The following is a 21,323-nucleotide window of genomic DNA, read 5'->3' on the forward strand; positions in this document are numbered from 1 at the left end:
GAGAATCAGTGTGCTGAAGCAGTCCTGCCAGCATGTGGTGGCCCAGTATCTAACTGAGGAAAAATGAAATGAGAGCCATCGTGTATGTATATATTGTTTATTCCATAGAAACTGCAGCATTAGACAAGTGCTGAAGCTGTAAACCATGTCGCAAACACAAGATCACACTTCATTTCCCCCCACTTTCACGCATTCCCTTAGCCACACACATTCAATCAATGCTGAGCACTGGTGCAGGGAGATTTGCCAGTAAACACTGAAACAGAAGTTACACAGTCACTCAGAACAAAAAAAACTAAACAAAAAAACAAAACAAAACATTACAGCAGGGCGTTTATTTGTGACACCAACTGACCTCCTTAACGGATAGAAAATATAAATTATTCCTACAGCAATTACATTCTCTCTAGTAAGACCCATAAATATGCGTTTGAGAGTTCAAATTACAGTATCTACAGAGGTCCATGCATCCACGATATACATACAGAACAATAAATATCAGGTATAGTCACAATACAGCATCAAAATGGATATCTGTGGAGCGGGAAGCAAGCAAGACACGGCCAGAGTCAGCATTCATAAACCAGCTGTGGAAAGGCATTCACAACCTGTGAGTGAACGGAGCGGTCTTTGTGTGGCTGTGAAAACAACAAATAAGAGGAGAGGGAGGTCTGCAGAAGCACCAGTGAGCTTTTCCTCCAGGCTTCAACCTGGCTCACGATAAAAAGGGGAAAGGGGGGGAAAGGGGACAAGTGAAAGGAGAGATTGATGCAAAGTAAAGCAAATCAACTTTCTCAGCAGTGGCTGAAAAAAGGAACCTCAGAGGGAGGGGAGACCTACAGAGGAGCGAGTGTGAAAGAACGAGATGAGAGGGGGTCAAATCAAGACTTAGTTTTGGCAATGTGGGATCCGGCTGCGAGTGTATGAGAAGCATCTCTTTGAGGTTTTCACCTGCACCTCCTTTCTCTCTCTCTCTCCCTCTCAGCGAGTGAAGGCCTTTCCTGAGCAATGAGTCAGTGAATGCTGTCGACGCAGAGACGGAGCGGTTCATAGTCAGACTGTCAGCAAACGAGGCAAAGTGCTGGAACCGGAGCACCTCTTGTTTTGTGTTTAGGTTTTCTGCAGTGTCTTTCTCAATGCACAATCGGGCCATCCTGACAGGCGGAGGAAAAACCAACAAAATTTGTCATCAGCATGAAAAGCAAAAACACTCAGTGGTTCAACTTAGAAAAAAAAAAGAAGATAAAATCAGTCAACAGATAAAATGCATGACATCCTCACACTGTGCTGTATCGGCTCATTCACATTCCTCATTAAATATTCAGCGCTTCAGAAGCCACATATTGCCTTGTGTGTTTCAGACTGCTGCTCACTGCCTCTCCATTCAGAGATGAAAGCTGGTGGAGACTAAAGCCTTGTGATGTAACAGCACTCATAATGACTTCTTCTCTGATTCACTGTTTTTTTCCCCTATCCTGCATCTACACTGGCTGAAATAAAAAGCCCACTGTTTTTGTTGCATCCACTAACGAAACCTGCACTCACCCCTACACAGATAAGCTTTAAACACACGAAGAGCTCAAGAAGGTCTACTTAAGTTTATGGGTCATCTGACCACGGAACACTAAATATAGCTGATTTATTTCTAGATGAGGCCCAGGCTGATCTAAAAGCACACTGAATCTATTTGTGCAGAGGCACTAAAACCTGCTGAAACAATGTGAGCTTGTGTGAGCAGGCAACATACACTAATCAGCCACAACATTAAAATAGGTACAGTAAAACACGATGCGTATTTTAGTGTAACACCTGTAGGAGACTTTGGCTCATGGCACATGTACCTTTGACATCACCATCAACACTGTTACCTAGCATAGAGTATAAAAGATGGATATGGCAGCTGTCATTCACTGATTTGCGATTTGCAGTGTCATAAAAAACAATATTTTTATGACATTGCAAACTTAAATATTAATGACTTGTCAATCATAAGGTAGCCCCGCCCTAAAGGATTCCCTGTGTTCTCGTTTTGTTTTTTAAACTCTACTAAGGATCGTAATATTTGTATTCAGTAAGAACCGACAGCTTTAAGGCACTTTTCAACTGGCTTCAGGTTTTGGACCTGGAAGCCACATCCATCCTTTATGTACAGTCTATGGTGCAGATCAAGCTCCCTTCCATGATTGTCCCAAAAGACATCGACTTCCTTTCAACTATCACAAATCCTGCCTGGAGCGTGATCCCAAGAACTGAACCCAACCCCAAAACTGCTACCCCTAATCCATTCATCAGGGCCCCACCCTGGGGGCATGGTGGCAGCATTGGTAAAAATAATAGATACGTGTCACAAATTCTTAATAATTAATTAGTACTTTAGATTAGAGATTCAAAATGTTCTAATAATGCTTGGGAGGTTTACTGGAAAGAGTCACAATACTAATCATCAGCAAATTGATCAGCACAGCCAACTGCTAACATCTACGTAATTTTGGCTTTAATCAGTCGTAGTCAGGCCCTCGTGTAGAATATGAAGGCTCATAGCTCTGCCTTTATGCAAATTCCAAATCCTATGACTTAAGGTGTTGCCTCCTTTGAGATGTGTCCTCAAGAAAGTCTGAACTGATCTGAAAAATGCATTTTCCATCAGAGGAGATAAGCACATAAAGTATTTACTTGTGCAGAAACAGGGAGGACTCACAAGAGAATCCAACTGGAAATTAACCAGAAATCACACTCTCAGATCTTTGACTGCACCAAAGTGCACAGTCACAGAGGACTTTACGAGAGTGCATAAGGGCCAAACAGACCTGCAAATAAAATGCTATCAATTAAAGCAAAAACGTCAGATTTTACTGCAATAAAAGTTAACCTAAGTCATAAGCTGCCTTTAATATGCTGTAGGTGTTATATTTAGCCTCCAACCTTTCCCTCCCTGTGTGCGTCTATCTATATTTAACCAATGAAAAAGGCAAATCATTCACCTCCAGCTGAACTCAACAGGGACAAATAAACAACCAGTTCTACTCCAGCAGAGAGCTATAAATCAAACAGCAGTATAATGAGTTAAAGGCCATATCAGGGGGGGTCCTAAAGACCTCTCCTTTTTCCTATTAAGTGCCTGTTTATCTAGTGTCTTCTTCACAGTCGACCAACCCTTAGGTTCATTTCCCAAAATCTGTGTTGATGGTAATAAACAGACAAATTCAACTCTGAAGAAACAAGTCTAACTTCTGTGCATGTTCTGTTTTTTCTTTACATAGCTATATCTTGTGAGCTTATCTGACAAAGGGGGGAAAGTCTATATGCAGATTTGATAAGGCGTTTGGTACACACGGGGCAATATTTTCCCTGAAGTACTGAGAGGCAGCTTATCAGTGTCGGACTCGGCGCTTTTCATGCAAACTATTTAGGCAAGAGTGTTTTCTGGTTCTTCAATTTCTGTTCTGTGACATGAGGGGTTTTAAAGAGGGCCTGGCCTCAGCAAAGCACTAAACAGTAAACAATAAAAGAGCGTGCACAGACACTAAGATCTATGAGTTCATGGGCGACAGTGTAGTTGTGCTGCTTTCTGATATAGTGCATTTAAAGAGAAAACATAAAGCTTTTCACAAGAGACTCTTTTGGTCAATATCCGATAAATGGAAATAAGAAGCTGAATGCTCCAAAGGCCTCAGTCTGCTGTTAATCTCCCACAATAGCACTGCACGTCTGTCAGTGGAAACTTCAACATAGAATAAATACCCTAACACTCATCCAGACATGTTCCAGTTCCTTGGTTTGTACAAAAAAACAAAAACAAAAAAACCCCCATACAGTACTGATTTAATTCTTTAGACAAAAGCGTATTGTTGCTTCATATTATTTTTATGTACATTTTCAGTAGTCGTTACATATTTAGTATTTCAGCACAGCTTATGGATAGAGAATGCATATAAAAAAAAAAAAATATCAATCTTTTGGCTTGTGGGTTGGTGTTATTCCTTCACCTACGTCGACTGACGTTAAACTTTAAGTTCAGCCGTATTTGCTTTCATCACTTTCTGATGGTTTGTTTCTGTTTTCCGGGAAGCTGGACTGTGAGTCACACACCTGCTTGTTATGTTTTCTGATTGGTGGGTTAAACTGTTACGTGCATTAGTCGACAGCTGATGAAACTTATAGCATACATTTCTGCTTACATAACAAGTCCAAAGCTGCATTTGCCTTTGTCCAGATAATAGAAAGCTGTTGGGAGGACCTTGGTTTGAATTAAGTTCCGGTTAAAATATTGACCAGTGTGGGGGCTTGTAGTACTCAATAATACCGATTGTTCTGAACTGCAAAAGATCAAAAATGTGCTTGCTTTTGGGCATTTTGAAACCGCTTCACTGCCACTGCTCATCTCTTTTCCAGCATTGTTGCTATTTACAAAGCAGCAAACCGACATGGACAGCTTTGAAGCGCAGCTGACAACGTCGCTGCAGTGGTTCCTGCCACGCTTACAACTGTTTTAAAACTACAGTGTAGCTACAGCATAGTCTGGTGTGCACCTTCAGAGAAAACAACTGCGGTTGGTCTGTTTGGTGTTGATGGTCTGTGTAAGCATAGTTTACTGATTAGCTTCCTCACTATTCTAATGCAAGAGCTATTAATCTTCCAATGTAGGCGGATGCCATTTTCTTGTTTTCATTCCTCTTGACAATCCGTGCATAAACTAAATAAATAAGTTAGATTCAATCTTGACGGCAGACCAGTGCAGACAGCGCTGTCACCTACTACGGCACTGGCTCTATAGGGGTTCAAAGCAGGACTGTAAGTTAAGCTTTAATTGCTTTAATTATATACTGTTTGGTATGGCTTTATTGTTGTAGTCTTCTACAGTACCAGAACCTTTTTCTTAAAGTTGCATATTAAAACAGCCTTTGAGTTTCCATGTCAATGGACCAATTTCCTTAATGCTCTTTAGTCTTTAGAGCACACTGGTGACATAGATATCAGTGGACTTTTAGTTCCTTTAAAAATATGTATGGCAGCATACAGTGTGTTTGCTGCTGCTGGAAATAAGGTCAATGAGAGCGGTGAGAGTGACGCAAAACCAAAACACTGGAACATGAGCTAAAAGAGGCTAAAATGCTGGACGCATATCTGAACTGTTCTTTTTAAAAACACTTAATGTAAAAATTTGATGTAATAATTAAAAGCAGGGATCTGTGGGTGTGGGGCCAAGTGCCACAGACACTGTCCTGTAGTTAGGAATTATTGACAGATGGATAAATGCTACTGGGTTTGATCTTTAGGCCTATATGAAATTTTTCCAACAATAAGAAAACCCCCCACAAAATAACACCAACCTTAACACTTTGAATAAAAACTATTTTTTTAAAAAAAATGTAGTCGCCCACACTTTGCTACACTGTTTGATTTACTGCAAGTTCTCAGTCATACTTAAGGTCTGGGCAGACCACACAGGCTTGCAATTAGTTTGCAACACCGATTGCACAGAAGTGTGCGAATGAAATCTGCACATAGCTTGCAAACTTACATGCAAGACTGTCTGCACTTCAGTGTAGATATGTGCCACATGAGATTCAGTAGCTACAATGATAGCATAAAACGAGTCAGAGTACCGCTACACTGACCAACCACGCAGGTGATGCACAGCCGACTGGAACTGCATAAAGGCATACCATAGTTTAATCTAACCCTTTATTTCAGGCCTGTTTATATTGCATACGAAAACCAGAGTCCTCTGGGACCCCCCCCCCCCCAAAAAAAACCCCCACCAGCCAAATGATTGATTCTTTTTTTCTCTTGTTTCACACACATAGGAGAAACATACGGAGCAGACAGAGCATGACTAAGAAGCACACTGACTTGTTTTTTTTTAACATTCACTTGGTAAAACTAGTACTAAAAGTACTTCAGATTACAGCAACAACAGACTGGCACAATTAAAAAAAAGACTATCGTTCTTCCTTGGCAGTCCTTGTTCAGACCCACAGTGTAGGGCGTGTGTCTTTCTAGACCAGTTATATAGAAGAGAAGGAGAAACAGGAGGCACAAATAACTATTTGATCAAGCAGCCAGCAGGGGTGATGAAATTGCAAGTATCTGTTGGTGAAATGGGAACATTAGAAGGCGATCCCCACGAGGACAACTCCTACTGATCGACCAACTAACCAGTAGGTAGTTTCACTCCCTGATATGCCGCCACTGTAGGTCCTTCTGTTGCATGAATTAGCTTGATTTAAAAGCGCATCTCCCCGAAGGGCTTAAACCTGCTGCCAAAATGACAAAAAAAGCTTCTTTATAAATAAAGTTCTGATTATTTATCACATTGCTTTTCCTACCGCTGAGGACGGGAAACCACAACTCTCTGCACGTCGTCGTGTAAAGCCTCTGTAACAGTGACAACACAAATTTCAACACAAAACTGGAATCCGGCAGCTCTGTGAAAAAACTTCCAACAATGCCGCTTGAGCGCCACCTTGAGTTTTAAAAATGCTAACAGTAGAGGGACATCCTACTCCGCCGCATGGCCTCGCTGATCAGATAAGCTGGGCTGACCTCTGGTTCTTCTGTCATGACCACAATGTTCTGCCACTCTCCGCACTGGTTGGACTTCTTAATTGTATCCACCACACACAGAGCATATAGGCAATCCTCAAAAGTGGCAGCCATTGTCAGGGGCCTCCCGTCCCACGTCCGCCGGTCATCTTGGTCCTGGAAGGCCTGCCGCACAGCCTGGATCATGCGGATCGTCCCGGTGAGGTAAGGGGACGGAATGTCACTGAAGGCCTTCTCCGGCAGGGAGGCCTTCTCAAGAGGCGTGGTGTCTTTGAGCAGGAGCTCAGGGCCGCCACCACTTTCTCCACCGCCACTGTTCTTCTGTCCATACAAGTCTGTCCCTGTGACCGTTAGCCTCCCGTCAGTCCCTACAACTATCACCTCCTGCCTGAACTCTCCGGGGACATTGAAGTTGAGCGTGACGGTGCAGCAGGCGCCTCCCTCCAGTACCATCTGGAACGTGCAGAAGTCATCACTGGTGATCTGGCGGATGCCCCGAATGTGGTCGGTCTGTTTGACGAAAGTCTTGAGGAAGCCATGGACTTTGGCCGCACGCTGGCCTGTCAGAAACGTAAGCAGGTCAATAATGTAGCTGCCAACCGAATGCAGGCCACCGCCTCCCATCAGATCATCGCAGCTCCAGTTGTATTTTTTCCCAAGGAGGCTACCGCTGTGGACCTTTAAGACAAAGAGGACAACAGGGGAGGGAGCACAAGTCTTTTAGATTTTATTATGGCTCACTTGACTGTGATCAGGAAAAGCAAGAATGAAACGGAGATAGTTGGGTAGCATCTGGGATCAACTCTCAAGTAAAAGCACCAGGATACCACCAGTGTCTTGTAGCAACATTGATTCTTTGCTATGCGGGTGCTGCTATAACTCAATCTAACACCAAGATAAAAGCATAAGAAACAATTTGCATAAAAATGTCTTCACACAGCAATAAACAGAAGTAGTTCTGGTCATACCTGGGCCTCACAGACCAGAAGTTCTCCGATGTAACCTTCCTCCAGCAGCTCCTTCATTCGAACAAAAGCTGGCAAGAAACGCAGAACATTTCCCATAATGCTCAGCAGCTTGGGGTAGTACTGGGCAGCTGACATCATTCGGAAGGCATCCAGAGGCGTGGCGGTCCTGTCGCAGATTACATTTTTGCCAATACCTTATAAAATAAAGGAGAGACAATGGGGAATCAGACATGCAACCTTGCAACTTATTGTATTAAAAAAGCCTGACAGCTTACTTCGAATGTTCAGATGAAAGAAGAAGGTGGAAGAGAAGAGACGAAGTGAGAGAGTCATAATATCCTTTTGAGCATAAAAACATCCCTTCCCCTGAAGAAACAATGCAAAGCTGCTAAATGTGGTAACTCCCACAACAACTGGCTCAAGATTTCATGAACTTTCAAGTATTTCCCATCTGGGTCGTGAGAACTGTTAGTGTAAACTGTGCACCAACAGTGAATCCATGCAAAAAGGCAAAACATATGCTGAGTCTATATTATTGGCTCCACCAGCCAAACCTAATGAAGATCTTCTAAAGTCACTAAAAGCCATTTAGATGGGCTGCTGGGGGATTCCCATGATGTATTGAGTGCATCTTCTTCAGTCACCTTTTTCACTCACTATGTGTTAATACACCTCTTTACATTTAATTATTAGTTATTATTAATCTCTAGATCTCTTCCAAAGTGTGTCTTTGTCCTGTCTTTATCCACCTTCCCCTTAACCAGTCGTGGCAGATGGCCGCCCCTCCCAGAGCCTGGTTCTGCTGGAGGTTTCTTTTTTTCAAATCAAATCACTTTTATTGTCACATCACATGTGCAGGTACACTGGTACAGTACATGTGAGTGAAATTCTTGTGTGCGAGCTTCACAAGCAACAGAGTTGTGCAAAATACAATAATGTAAAACAAGCAAAATATAAAAATGGCTAATCTAAAAAGTAATAAATATATGTACAATATGTAAAGGTATATACATTACTGAATGTGTATACTAAATATGTTTTTCTACGTGTGTGTGTTTGAGTGTGTATATAGTATGTATATACATGTTTTACAAATGAAATAAAGTAAACAATAAAATAAGATATATAAAATATACAGAGGTTGGTATGTGCAAAACAGTGGTATTTATATACAGTATGGAGTGCATAATGTTGAAGTTCCAGTAGTGAGGGTGAGGTGTCTATGACGTGTTCAGCAGTCTGATGGCCTGATGGAAAAAGCTGTCTCTCAGTCTGCTGGTACGGGACCGGATGCTGCAGAACCTCCTTCCTGATGGTAGTAGTCTGAACAGTTTATGGCTGGGGTGACTGGAGTCCTTGATGATCCTCCCCGCTTTCCTCAGGCACCGCTTCCTGTAGATGTCTTGGAGGGAGGGAAGCTCACCTCCAATTATCCGTTCAGAGCACCGCACTACTCTCTGGAGAGCTTTGCGGTTGTGAGCGGTGCTGTTGCCGTACCAGGTGGTGATGCATCCAGTGAGGATGCTCTCAATGGCACAGCGATAGAAGGTCCTGAGGATGCGGGGGCTCATGCCGAATCTTTTCAGTCTCCTGAGAAAGAAGAGGCGCTGCTGCGCCTTCTTCACTGTTTTGTCTATGTGTACTGACCACGTAAGGTCCTCAGCCAGATGTACACCAAGGAAGCGGAAGCTGCTCACTCTCTCCACAGCGGCGCCGTTGATGGTGATGGGGGTGTGTGCTCCTCTGCACCTCCGGAAGTCCACTATCAACTCCTTTGTCTTTGCGACGTTGAGGGTGAGATGGTTGTCTTGACACCAGTGGGTCAGGGCGCTGACCTCCTCCCTGTAGGCCGTCTCATCACCGTTGGTAATAAGACCCACCACTGTAGTGTCGTCCGCAAACTTCACAATGATGTTGGAGTTTCTAGTGGCCGTGCAGTCGTAGGTGTAGAGTGAGTACAGGAGAGGGCTCAGTACACACCCCTGTGGAGCACCAGTGTTCAGTGTGATGGGGGATGAGGTGGTGCTGCCCAGTCTGACCACTTGGCGTCTGTCAGACAGGAAGTTAAGGATCCAGCTGCCGAGGGAGCTGCTCAGTCCTAGATCCTGCAGTTTCCTGTCCAGCTTCGAGGGAACGATGGTGTTGAATGCTGAGCTGTAATCTACAAACAGCATTCTCACATACGTGTCTCTCTTCTCCAGGTGTGACAGGGCAGTATGTAGTGTCAGGGCTATGGCATCATCAGTGGACCTGTTGTGGCGGTATGCGAACTGTAGAGGGTCCAGTTCTTCCTGTTAAAAGGGAGTTTTTCCTTCCCACTGTCGCCAATCGTATGATTGGTGGGTTTTCTCTGTATTATTGGATTTACCTTAGAATATAAAGTGCCTTGAAGCAACTGTTGTTGTGATTTGGCACTATTTAAATAAAAACTCAATTAATTTGATTAGTTGAATTATTGTTGGCAGGCATGCATGATATTGCAGACATAACCATGGTGTACAGTAAGACCACACAGCTCACAGAGGTTTAGACAGGGTACATTTGTATTACTGGAGGCCTTATGGAAGGCTGATAAAAGGAAGTGCAGAAGAGATGAAGAAGAGAGGAGAAAGACCGTGTATGAAACCCAATTAAAATCACTTCCAGCACATCAAAAGGCCCACTGGTGGCTGAAACACCCAAACACAACCAAGATGTGAGGTTGTATGTCTGTCCTCACATCACCGTTATAGATATTTTTTTCTGTTATGGCTACATAGAGAAAAACGTGAGCAGCCAAATGGCTGACCTACAAAATATGCTGTTGAGGAGTTAGTTGTTTTGTATTCATTGATTTGTAGTTCAGTTTCTAGGCAGATGAAACAGAATTAGGCCAAGCACCAATTTTGCCTTGAGCCAACAGTTCAAAGAAAATCAATTCTGAGTGACAGAAAAGAGAAAAAAAAAAAAAACAACAACACAAAACCCTGAAATCTGTCTGCAAATTGCAATCGATTGTCAAACTGGCTCTGAATGACAAAAACATTGAAACAGCTGTGCTGTTCTTTACTACATCTTTGCAAAGAACATCAATGTTAATCAATAACATTCAATTTCAGTACTGTACAAAAACTAAAACTATCCATCATGAGGATGCCTTGAATGCATGAAACCAATGTAAAGCAGAAGTAAACAGTCTCTGTGGCCACAATAGTAAATGATGAAGCATACTGTAGAACAAAGTCAACATAGTGACACAGTATAGTTCATAGTATACTGAAATCTATATAAACTTCAACAGCAGCCCATCTTTGTTTGCCGTGTGGCCAGTGCCACAAGGTTCTTGTCAAAAAAAGCTCAGTGAAGTGGGGATGTCCTGCTGTTTGGTTTACTTCCTCCCCTTCAACAAAGCATTTTTCATGCTTTCCACTAAATATGGCACACACTTAAAGTAGCACTAGCCACCAGTTAGCTTATATGTACTGAAGAGTTTATTTTTTGTCAATGTCTAATATGAAGATAATGTGTTACATTCAAGTTCAATTTTTTTTACATGTGTAAAGACAGGTAATGTGAATAGTAATCTACATTAACTACCTTAAATGTTCTAGTTTTTCACAAAAGATACATACAACCACTGACAGGCACAGGAGCAGAAACCCTGCTTTCTCTAAACTGTGCAGTTGAACCTTTTCTCTTGTAAGACTGGTAAATACAAAACAACGGCTGGTCTGTTCCATATTAGAAAAACTCTGACTGACCACACGTGGTATCTGTTGTACTGTTTTAGTTTGATAAGAATAAAGAACTCAAAGAGGACAACTACAGACCACTGTACTGAATAAAGGTGCATTTTTAAATCCATTTGTATTTGTAAGTAAAAGAATGTGGTATTTTCTTTGCACAATCATGCTTATGTCTTAAAGCCTTTGACTGACTGGGGGGGGGCTAAGCCTCCCACTAGTGTCGGGCTGTTGCTAAGGATTTATTTTGACTGATACGCTGACACTGAGCTGTTCTTGTGGCCACTTCTGCCACTGTTAGCTTAATGGACTGTAAATGCTCTAGATTCACACTGTCAACAGGGAGTCAAATAATAAAGGATATGTAAACACAATCTAAAAGCATTGCTTCACATACTGTACACATTCCTTGAGCCCTCAGAGTGTGAAAAGCTTCATAGTGGAGTGCCGGCTGAGGCTGCCTGTGGGTGAACTAGCAGAAGTGAACTTCAGCTCCAATTAGCCAGGTCAGGATATTAATCCCTCTGACCCAGTTCTGAGGATCGCTAAGGGAGCACCCACCCCTCCACCCACCCATTACCCAGTCACTGTGCACACACACAAAGCAAAAAATATTTACCCACGTCCTCTTCGTCTTGGCAGCAACACACAGAAACAGATACAGGAAAAGACACACTGCCTCGGGTGAGACTCTTCAGGCTAAATGCTAAATGTTCTTGACGGGGGTTTTTGGTTTTCATATGAAGCACTAGCTTGCCTAGTTACAACACAATACAGAATAACAGAATACAAACAATAGAAAAAGGACAAAGAATACTGGAACTTTTTATACTGTGTTATTCTCGTGGTTGTGCTGTCGTGCCAGACTAAAGTGTGACCTTTATGGAGATGAAAAGCGGCTTCTCTTCAGATCAGCAACGACCTTTCGCTCCTTGTCTACAAAGCTCTGAAAGGTCGAGCCTGGCTTAGGCAGGTCAGACTGGTGAGTCAGGGGAGCTACTCTGCTGAAGTGTGACTCAGACAGTGAGAGGACACATCGTGTGTTTGCGCAACAGATTATGGATGCACCTGAGCACAAGGTGCTATCATAGCAACCACTGCAGTAAACCAACAGCTGGGAGATGAAATGATACAGCGCTAATGCTGTGTTTGGTAGACCAGAATTAAAAGGGAATAGAGGAGCGTGAGAAGAAATACGAGTGCAGAGCATGGAGCAAAGAGTAAAAAAAAAAAGAAGAGGAAGAGGATGGGAAATGGAGCAAAAGCAATCGTAAATTTAAGAAATCACATGGGAATCCCTTGAAAGATGGGATGCCAAAGAAAGAGAGTGTCATCAGTACAACTAGGATTATAGGCAGGACTTCCAAGAGTAAACAAATGGCACTCGAATGGATAAGGACTGAGGGTAAAATACAGTACTGCATTTGTGTACTTACAGCAGTATTGTGGGCCATATACAGCTCCCCGTAAGGGACCTGAAGAGCTCAATTTAGTGGGCGATCTATGCTCCAACACTCAGTTGTGAGCACTGGGAAGTGAGAAACGTTGACTTGATGTTAATCTCTAGACATATCATCTCTAAACAGATGTGCTAGCAAAATTGTTGAACAAGCATCTGAACACCTCTCTTCCTTTCTTCATCTGAAATTTTTGTTAGTTACAGAAACAACAGCACCAAGTAATACCCAGTCTAAGGGGAAACCCTGAGACTAGGTGTACTGGTGCAGCATATGGGAAGGAATTAATGAGGAATTAATTAGAAATAAGAAACATAATAACTTTTTTGTCAGACAGACTTAGACTTCCAACTGAATTTATCAAGACGCTTGATATAACCTAATATTGAGCGTTAACAGCCTGCTTTGCTCTCAATTTGTTTAACAAACACCTCATGTATAAATCCAATATCTGATTTTAAATTGCTAAGTTGATTGAGGACATTACATGTAAGCTTTTATTTCCAGTTTATCTATTACAAGATGGCGCCTGTGTGTTTGGCATGCCGTCAACCGCTCTTTTTTATCTGTTTGATTTCATTGTTTTTAGCTAATGTTGTGCAACATGTCAGTTCAATACTGTCGTATGATCGCCAGACTTTATTGGAAATCGGCTCATCCACCAAAGTTTCAGTTTGGTTTGGTAAAGATAGCCAGGGTTTTCTGCCTCCCTACCTGGAAACAGTACCATTGCGCTGGCATCCCCTACCACTGCCACCGGATATGCGGAAGCGACGCAGGAGACGGGGTACCCGTGGAGGTCGCCTCGTTAAGCTGAGAATCCAGATTTCTTACCTTCCTCGCGATCTACGCTCCGTTCGTCAATCTTTTCCACGACTCCTGGTACCATCGCATGCCCTGGATCCTGTGGATTCCTGGTTGGTTCCCGTTGTCGGCTCTATCGGGAGCAGCCCTGTCAAATCATTCCCTCTTCGGCATCTGCGTTGGAGGGGAATGAACCGATCAAACCTTCGATCGGTGGATCTGGTTGTCACTACCCCGGAGGTCTCCGAACCAGCTCCCCTCAGGTTGGGTTTAATAAATGCCAGATCGGTGGTGAATAAGACCTTCATCCTGAAGGATTTCTTTTCTTCCCATGCATTGGATTTCCTCTGTTTGACTGAGACTTGGAGTTCACCCGGTGAGTTAAGCGTTTTTTCTGAACTCCTGCCTGCCGGCTGTGCTTATTTTAGCGCTCCGAGAGCTTCTGGTCGTGGCGGGGGGTTAGCTGTTGTTTTTAAATCACACTTTGAGTTTAAGCAACTATCCTCATGGACACACCACACCAGCTTTGAACTTTGCCTGTGTGAACTGGGCCACTCGCCTTCATTGCTGTGTGCAATAGTTTATCGGCCTCCTAAATATAACAAGGAGTTTTTATCGGAGTTTCTCGCCGACTGTGCATCCCGGTATGACCAGGTCCTGCTTAGAGATGGCACGATACCACTTTTTTATGTCCGATACCGATATCATAAATTTGGATATCTGCCAATACCGATATGAATCCGATATAGTGTTTTTTAATCAATAAAACTTTTTTTTATATCTTGCTGCATTTTGAATAAGTTCATACTCAAATTTAAATAAACAACAACGCTAAAGCTATTCTGTTATACCTGTATGTAAAAAATACACTGCACCCAAAATATTTCATAGTTTAGCAATACTGATCAATCTAATAAAACTTAAACCTGCACCATGCTTCCTATTCTGGTATTTTAAAGAGTACTTAGCAGAAATATTAAGCAACCCAACTAATAGGGTTGCAAACTCACAGCAAAAAAAATAGGGAACCACCCCCCACCCTCCACCTCATGATGCTTAATCGACGTAATCAACTTTAATTTGATGCAGTGTGAAAAAAAAAATGCACAGAAATAAATTATTTTTCAAGAATAATTAAATAGATTCAACATCTTTCTTCTACAGAATTGCAGACTGCACAAATGGTATCTTCCCAAAGGAAAAAGTAGTATAGCTTACTAGGGTATATTAGACTTAACAGTTACTATATACAGTAATGGACTTCTATATGTTTTACATCAGATTAAAACTTTGGGTGTAAGATTCAGATAATTATTTATTAAAAGCTAGACATTTTAAATGAGATTAAGAAAGAAAAGTATGTCTTTGTGCCCCCCCCTTTTCCCTGTTAATGCCCTATCGGCCCCCCTGGTTAAACTTTGCTAGATCCGCCCCTGCACAGTTACCAGCGGTCAGCTACGTAGAAAAGGATCCTGGTCTAAAAAGTAATATTAAATAAATTCTAACACCAGCTTATCAAGCTTAAACGTGCTGCTGTTGTTCAGCTGCTGGTTTCCTCTTTCTGGTGCAAAGTGGGCCAAAAACAAAGAAGAGAGACGGACTCGCGACAGAAAAGCCGATCAGCTGATCATTAATCAGTTTCATGATTGAAGTAGCGACAGGAGAAGGAGGAAGAGAAGAAAAGGCAGTCGCTCCACATATCGATTGTTAAGCTTAACGTGGGAACGCTTTACAAACATTCAAAGATGAACTTACACACTTGCTTTACTTCTCTCTGGGATCACTTCCTCGGAGATGAAATGCTGGTTTGCTAGCGAGGCTCCAAATACAGGCAGCCGCTCTATCACGTGAGCATACTGCTCCGACGTGCTACGGTTATGAGCCGAGTTACGCCGTGTCGCAAGTTTTGTGAGGTGCTTTTTTGATATTTAATGGATCGGATTACATTTTTTATTTCTCTCCGATATCCGATCCAGTAATTTACGTCAGTATCGGACCGATACCGATATGTAATATCGGATCGGTCCATCTCTAGTCCTGCTACTCGGTGATTTTAATATACACGTATGTTGCCCAGGGAAGCCCCTGGCTAAGGAATTCATGGACCTGGTGAACTCATTTAATCTTGTTTGATCTGTTAAATGTGCCACTCAAGAACGTGGTCACACATTGGATTTGGTGTTATCGTATGGGTTATCTGTCTGTAACTTACATGTGGAGGATGCTGTATTCTCTGATCATATGCCCATTTTATTTGACGTTGCTCCTCTTAGTCCTGTTGTTAAACGGGCTGCACCTACGCGATGCTATCGTGCCTTCGGCTCAGATACTGCTGAAGATTTTTCAACACTATTTGAACAACTGGTGTCCAGTCCCTCTGAGTCGTCCTCCGTAGATGGATTACTATCTCATCTGGACTCTGTTTGTAAATCTGCCCTTGATGTTGTTGCACCTCTAAGACTCAGGCAGTGTAAACCCAAGGCCAGCCCTTGGCTAACTGATTTTATTCGAGCCATTAGAAGAGAATGTAGGAGATGTGAAAGACGATGGAAAAAGGACAGGCTGTACGTCTCTCTGGAAGCTCTTAAGACGAGCTGGAAAGCTTACCAGAGGGCAGTAAAGACCGCCAAAAACTCCTATTTTTCACAACTTATTGCTGTTAATTCACATAACCCTCGTGTTCTGTATAATACCATTAATTCTGTACTGAATGCAGAGGATCATGTTCTTCTGCAATCTTCTGAGGTTATGTGTAATAGGTTTCTTAATTTCTTTGTGGATAAGGTTTCTAGTTTGAGACCCTCCACTGTATCTTCTGTTGACCCGGCTGTGCATGTTCCCTGTTTAAATTTGCTTATTGCTTTCCAACCAATTGTTCTACCTGAACTAGAGAAGCTTGTGTTAACTGCTAAACCATGTGGTTCTCCGAATGATGTCGTTCATCCCCGTTTTCTGAAAGAGGTGTTTCCTACTGTTGGACCACATATTCTGAACATAATCAATACCAGCCTCTTGTCAGGTCAAGTACCAAGTGACTTTAAGCATGCAGTTATTCATCCCTTACTTAAGAAGCCAGGCTCAGATATTTCAGTAATGTCAAATTTTAGACCCATCTCTAAACTTCCTTTTCTGAGTAAGATCTTGGAAAAGGTTGTTCACACTCAGCTGATGGATTATCTAAACAATAGGGGTGCAACGATACACAAAATTCACGGTTCGGTTCGGTTTGATACTTTGGTGTCACGGTTCGATACAAAAAAATGTTCATGCCTTTTTAATTTGTCATTTATTAAAATTATAAATATATATTTTAACTCAAAAGTACAGTTTTTAAATTTAATGTTGCTGAAACAACAAAGTAATAAAAAAATTAATCTATCTGATCGAGAAATCACTCATCTTTGGAAAAGAGAGTTTATTACAGAGAAATGGTTCTTTCCAAAATAAAAGCTATACTGTACGCTTCTTCTGGGGTATACTCTCAGCAGCATATTAAACATATCAGGTCCCCATAAGGAGAATCATGTGCTAACGGCTGTCTAAATGACTCGGGTAAAGTTTGTAGCATGCGTGCTTGTTGTTTTTGTCTGCTTCCACTTGTCTTTGCACTAGGATGATGTCGGAGTAAATGTGCAGCCATATTCGTTGTGTTCCCACTAGTGCTGTCAGCGTTAATCTCATTGAAATGACGTTAACGCCACAACACGGCCAATCTCCGTTAACGAGCTACCGCGGATCGCTCCGTGTGTGGGGCTGGACGGCGTCAACACGTTAACGAGCAAACTGCGCTAATGCACTAGTTCCCACCAATGTAATTGAGCATTGCGTGGCACATCCGACATACTGTTTTACTTTTGTCCATGACACGCTTACCTTCAGGGTCATACTTCATATGAAGACCAAAATAGTTCCAAACACCAGATCTGAATGAGGGTGGGGGAGGTTCAATTTGCCATGTTGCAACGAGCAACTTCTGTCTCGCTAGCTTGCGCTGCGCTCAGTGGATCTGCGCTCAACAGTGCAGCCTAGGCGGATAAGTCGAACGCAGGTCCACTGAGCTCTCAACACAGACAGCATCGTCAGAAGAAAAGTTGATAAAATAAATTAAAAATTTTGTATTGTTCGATACATATGCGTACCGAACCGAAAGCAGTGTATCGAACGGTTCAATATCGATACGAGTATTGTTGCACCCCTACTAAACAACTTTCAAATGTTTGAAGTTTTTCAGTCCGGCTTTAGGCCGTTTCACAGCACAGAGACAGCTCTCATAAAGGTTATGAATGATATTCTGGTAGCGACAGACTGTGGTAAACATGTAGTGCTTATACTACTAGATATGACTGCTGCATTTGACACAGGGGATCACGACCTGCTGATCTCTCGATTACAGCATTGTGTGGGCATTTCTGGCTTGGCACTCCTGTGGATAAAATCATATCTCTCAAACAGGAGCTTCTGTGTTAAGTTGGGCTCATCATCGTCCTCTGTGGTCCCTCTGTCATGGGGTGTACCACAGGGATCTATTCTTGGGCCATTACTGTTTTCATTGTATCTCCTGCCACTGGGTGCGACCTTTCGTAAACACAATGTTTCATTTCATCTATATGCTGATGATTGCCAGCTCTATTTTCCTTTCAGTCATTCTGATAGCTCCCCAATTAGACTCCTGCTTGATTGCCTTAGTGATGTTAAGTCATGGATGGCTCAAAACTTTTTAAATTTTAATGAACGTAAAACGGAAGCAATTGTGTTTGGCCCGAATAGTTCCTCTGATATCCCTGATGTTGACCTTGCTGCTCTGACCCCTCACCTGAAGAGCTCGATTACCAATCTTGGGTTAAAAATCGACTCTGCACTTACCTTTGATGGCCACGTGAATGGGGTGGTGAAATCGTCATTCTATCACCTCAGGCGTCTGTCGAAGGTTAAACCTTTTCTTTCAAGGCGTGACTTGGAGACTGTCATCCACGCTTTTATAACCTCACGCTTGGATTATTGTAACTCCCTTTTAATAGGGGTTGGACTGGGCACTCTGACACGCCTGCAACTAGTACAGAATGCTGTGGCACGGTTTTTATCTGGTAAAAGGAAATTTGAGCACATTACTCCGGTCCTGGCCTCCCTGCACTGGCTTCCAATTGAATTTAGGATTCATTTTAAAGTTCTTTTATTGGTTTTTAAATCTTTAAATGGTCTGGCACCTGCATATCTGTCTGATTTGCTGAAGCCCTATGTCCCCACTCGTTCACTCCGGTCAGCTGAGCAGCTGTTGCTCTCAGTCCCCAAATCACGGCTGAAACTGAGAGGAGACCGAGCGTTCTCTATTGTGGCTCCTAAGCTTTGGAATAATCTTCCTCTTCACATTAGGCAATCGACATCAGTGCTGGTTTTTAAATCCAGATTGAAAACGCATTTTTATTCACTGGCTTTTGACTCAGTGGTTGACTGACTTGTATTTACTTATATTTTATTGTTTTCGCTATGTTTATTATTTTATCGTATTTATTATTCTTATGGCATCTATTATGTTTCTATTGTTCAGCACTTTGGTCAGCCTTGTGTGTTTTTAAAGTGCTATATAAATAAACGATGACGATGATGATGATGATGATGATATTAGTACATACCAAGTATGTACTAATGATCCCTCGGGGTCAACCTTCAGGATCAATAAAGTTTTATTGAATTGAAGTAGTCCTGATCGGCATCTGCACCTTTTAGCTAGCAGACACAAACAGCGGAGTGTTATGTTGAGCTGCTCAAAAAATTCATTTGAAATAAAAAACCCTTACTTATGCTTGCTCCTCTTCTGTGCTACTAATTAGATGTTCAAGCACTGTAACCCACTTTACATCTGCACCATGAACACATCACAGATGTACCTTCAATGGAAGCGACACCAGGCTGCCAGACATGAAAAATCAACTCATTCGACAGTAATACGCACTGACCTGCCTATCAGATTTAAGTGGTCATTAAATTAAGGTGTTCTGAATTATTGGAGCCCTACCTAGGATGTAACAACTGGGATAAGGGCAAATTCTGACTGCTTGGTCGCCACGAGGCTGGTAGAAATCAGCCTATAATCTGCCTCTGTTCCTGATGCCATTCTGTTAAGGCTGCTTCTCTCCAGGCCAACCTCGCTTTATTGAAATACTGTATATTGCAATTTAGCTGGTCTTTGAGCCTTCAGTTTGTTAATAGTGGTGGTTGATAATCTGGTGGATTTACAGCTAGTAAGCTTCTTCTTTTTCTTAATGTGTGCCACATGTGAGATCAACAGTGGAAAATATCCTTAGATATGCAGTAGGTTTAGTGTAAAGGCCTGACACTGGGGGTTAGGGTTGGTCAAATAGCTAAACTTCCTTAGGATTGGTAGAGTAAATTGAAGCTCAAATCGCAGGTAAAGTTCCTGGCCCAGTGGGAGAGCAGTAATGGAGCAGAAAAAACCCTTGAGCACAGAGGCTCAGTCCCTTAGCATCAATAATTCACATATAAGACTTATCTAACCAACAGACTTTAAAGGCAAAGAGAGAGGGAGGCCCTGCATTAGACGGAAAAAGGACAATCACACTCCTATAGATATGACAAGAGTATTAATAGATTATAAAGGGGCCAGTAATGGGGATGCATCATTGTTTACTGTGTAAATCCAGACAATGTACCAAGGAAGCAGGTATGCAGCAGGAGCAGCAGCATTGCATAAGAGTCACTGACATTTTGCAGAGCAGGTTGTACAAGACTGCCATTTTTTTAGCTTTCTAGGATTAGAAGCTTCCCTCAGTGAACAGTGGTAGCGCGCTTCCCTCCAGGTGCCTTCAGGCGCACGCTCCTGACAACTTGCCTAACAAATCAGCCGACCTCACAGACTGAAATCACACCCCATCACCTCACAGACCTGACGTCCAAAAAATAAGTGAATTGCAGAAACATGTTCCTGCTACGAGCTGGAAAGGCAGAAACACCACCCAGCAGGTGACTAGTTTTAATTTATTTGCTCGCACATATTCTGATCATGACCCTCTAGTGAAAAACAAAAGTTAATTCCTTAATCTCATTGCAGGGAGAGGAGAATGAGGCAGACAGGGGCTTTGTAATTAATTGGATGGAACAGATGAGTCACTGAATCTTGAATGGATGAGCCATGTGCAGCATGTTAACATCGTTACAGCAATAAGTATGAGATCGTGTGCAATCAATTTTAACAGTGCAACCACTGCAGCAGTTAGCAGCAATTTCTACTAAGTTAACATATGCAGAGAAAAAATTGATCAAGTGCCAGCTGTTGTTAGAAAACGTTACTGGTGCCAAAACAAACAAAGTGCATTAGGTGGAGATCCAATTAAGTGTTTATTTATTCAAACTAGGCCATGTTTATCAGTGTTGGCTTCATTTTTCAGCCCCAAGAAGGTCCCACTTGATCTGGCCCCTGAGTTCATATATGGCTGATATGGAAACTGTTCACTGCTAACTGTTCATCTTACTTGTTCTATGACATTTACACATCAAAATATCAAAAATTACAGTGAGAGTTTTTAATTCAGCCAAATTACCGCAATGAACAATCGAAATTCTAAGTCTTGAAGGTTGTGATTGCTTCAGGTCCCCTAAATATTATTATTTTTGATATTCTGCCATTTTGCTAAGTCAACACTGGCTGGACAGAGACACTGACAGAGGAATGCCAGAATAGAGAAAGAGAGAGCAGCTGCATCATTACAAGTGAAGGCCAACTTTCTCCAGTCCAGTGCTCTTCTCGGCTCGCTGCAACACACATCATCTGGGCCTCTCTGCACGACTCGTGGCGTATCCTACAGGGCACC

General features: G+C 42.3%; 1 protein-coding gene across 1 annotated transcript in view; it reads right to left on the reverse strand.

The window, feature by feature from the left end:
• Nucleotides 1-83: 83 nt before the first annotated feature.
• gfod1 (glucose-fructose oxidoreductase domain containing 1) overlaps nucleotides 84-21,323 on the reverse strand; it is a 43,504-nt gene continuing 22,264 nt past the window's right edge. The window contains exons 2-3 of the mRNA XM_063484207.1: nucleotides 7,515-7,708; nucleotides 84-7,224 (exon numbers count right to left, since the gene is read on the reverse strand). Of these exons, the coding sequence (XP_063340277.1) occupies nucleotides 6,484-7,224; nucleotides 7,515-7,708 (935 nt within the window). The 3' untranslated portion in view covers nucleotides 84-6,483. The remainder of the gene's footprint in view (nucleotides 7,225-7,514; nucleotides 7,709-21,323) is intronic.

Source organism: Pelmatolapia mariae, linkage group LG9 (genome assembly GCF_036321145.2).
Source record: "Pelmatolapia mariae isolate MD_Pm_ZW linkage group LG9, Pm_UMD_F_2, whole genome shotgun sequence".
NCBI classification, from domain to species: Eukaryota; Metazoa; Chordata; class Actinopteri; order Cichliformes; family Cichlidae; genus Pelmatolapia; species Pelmatolapia mariae.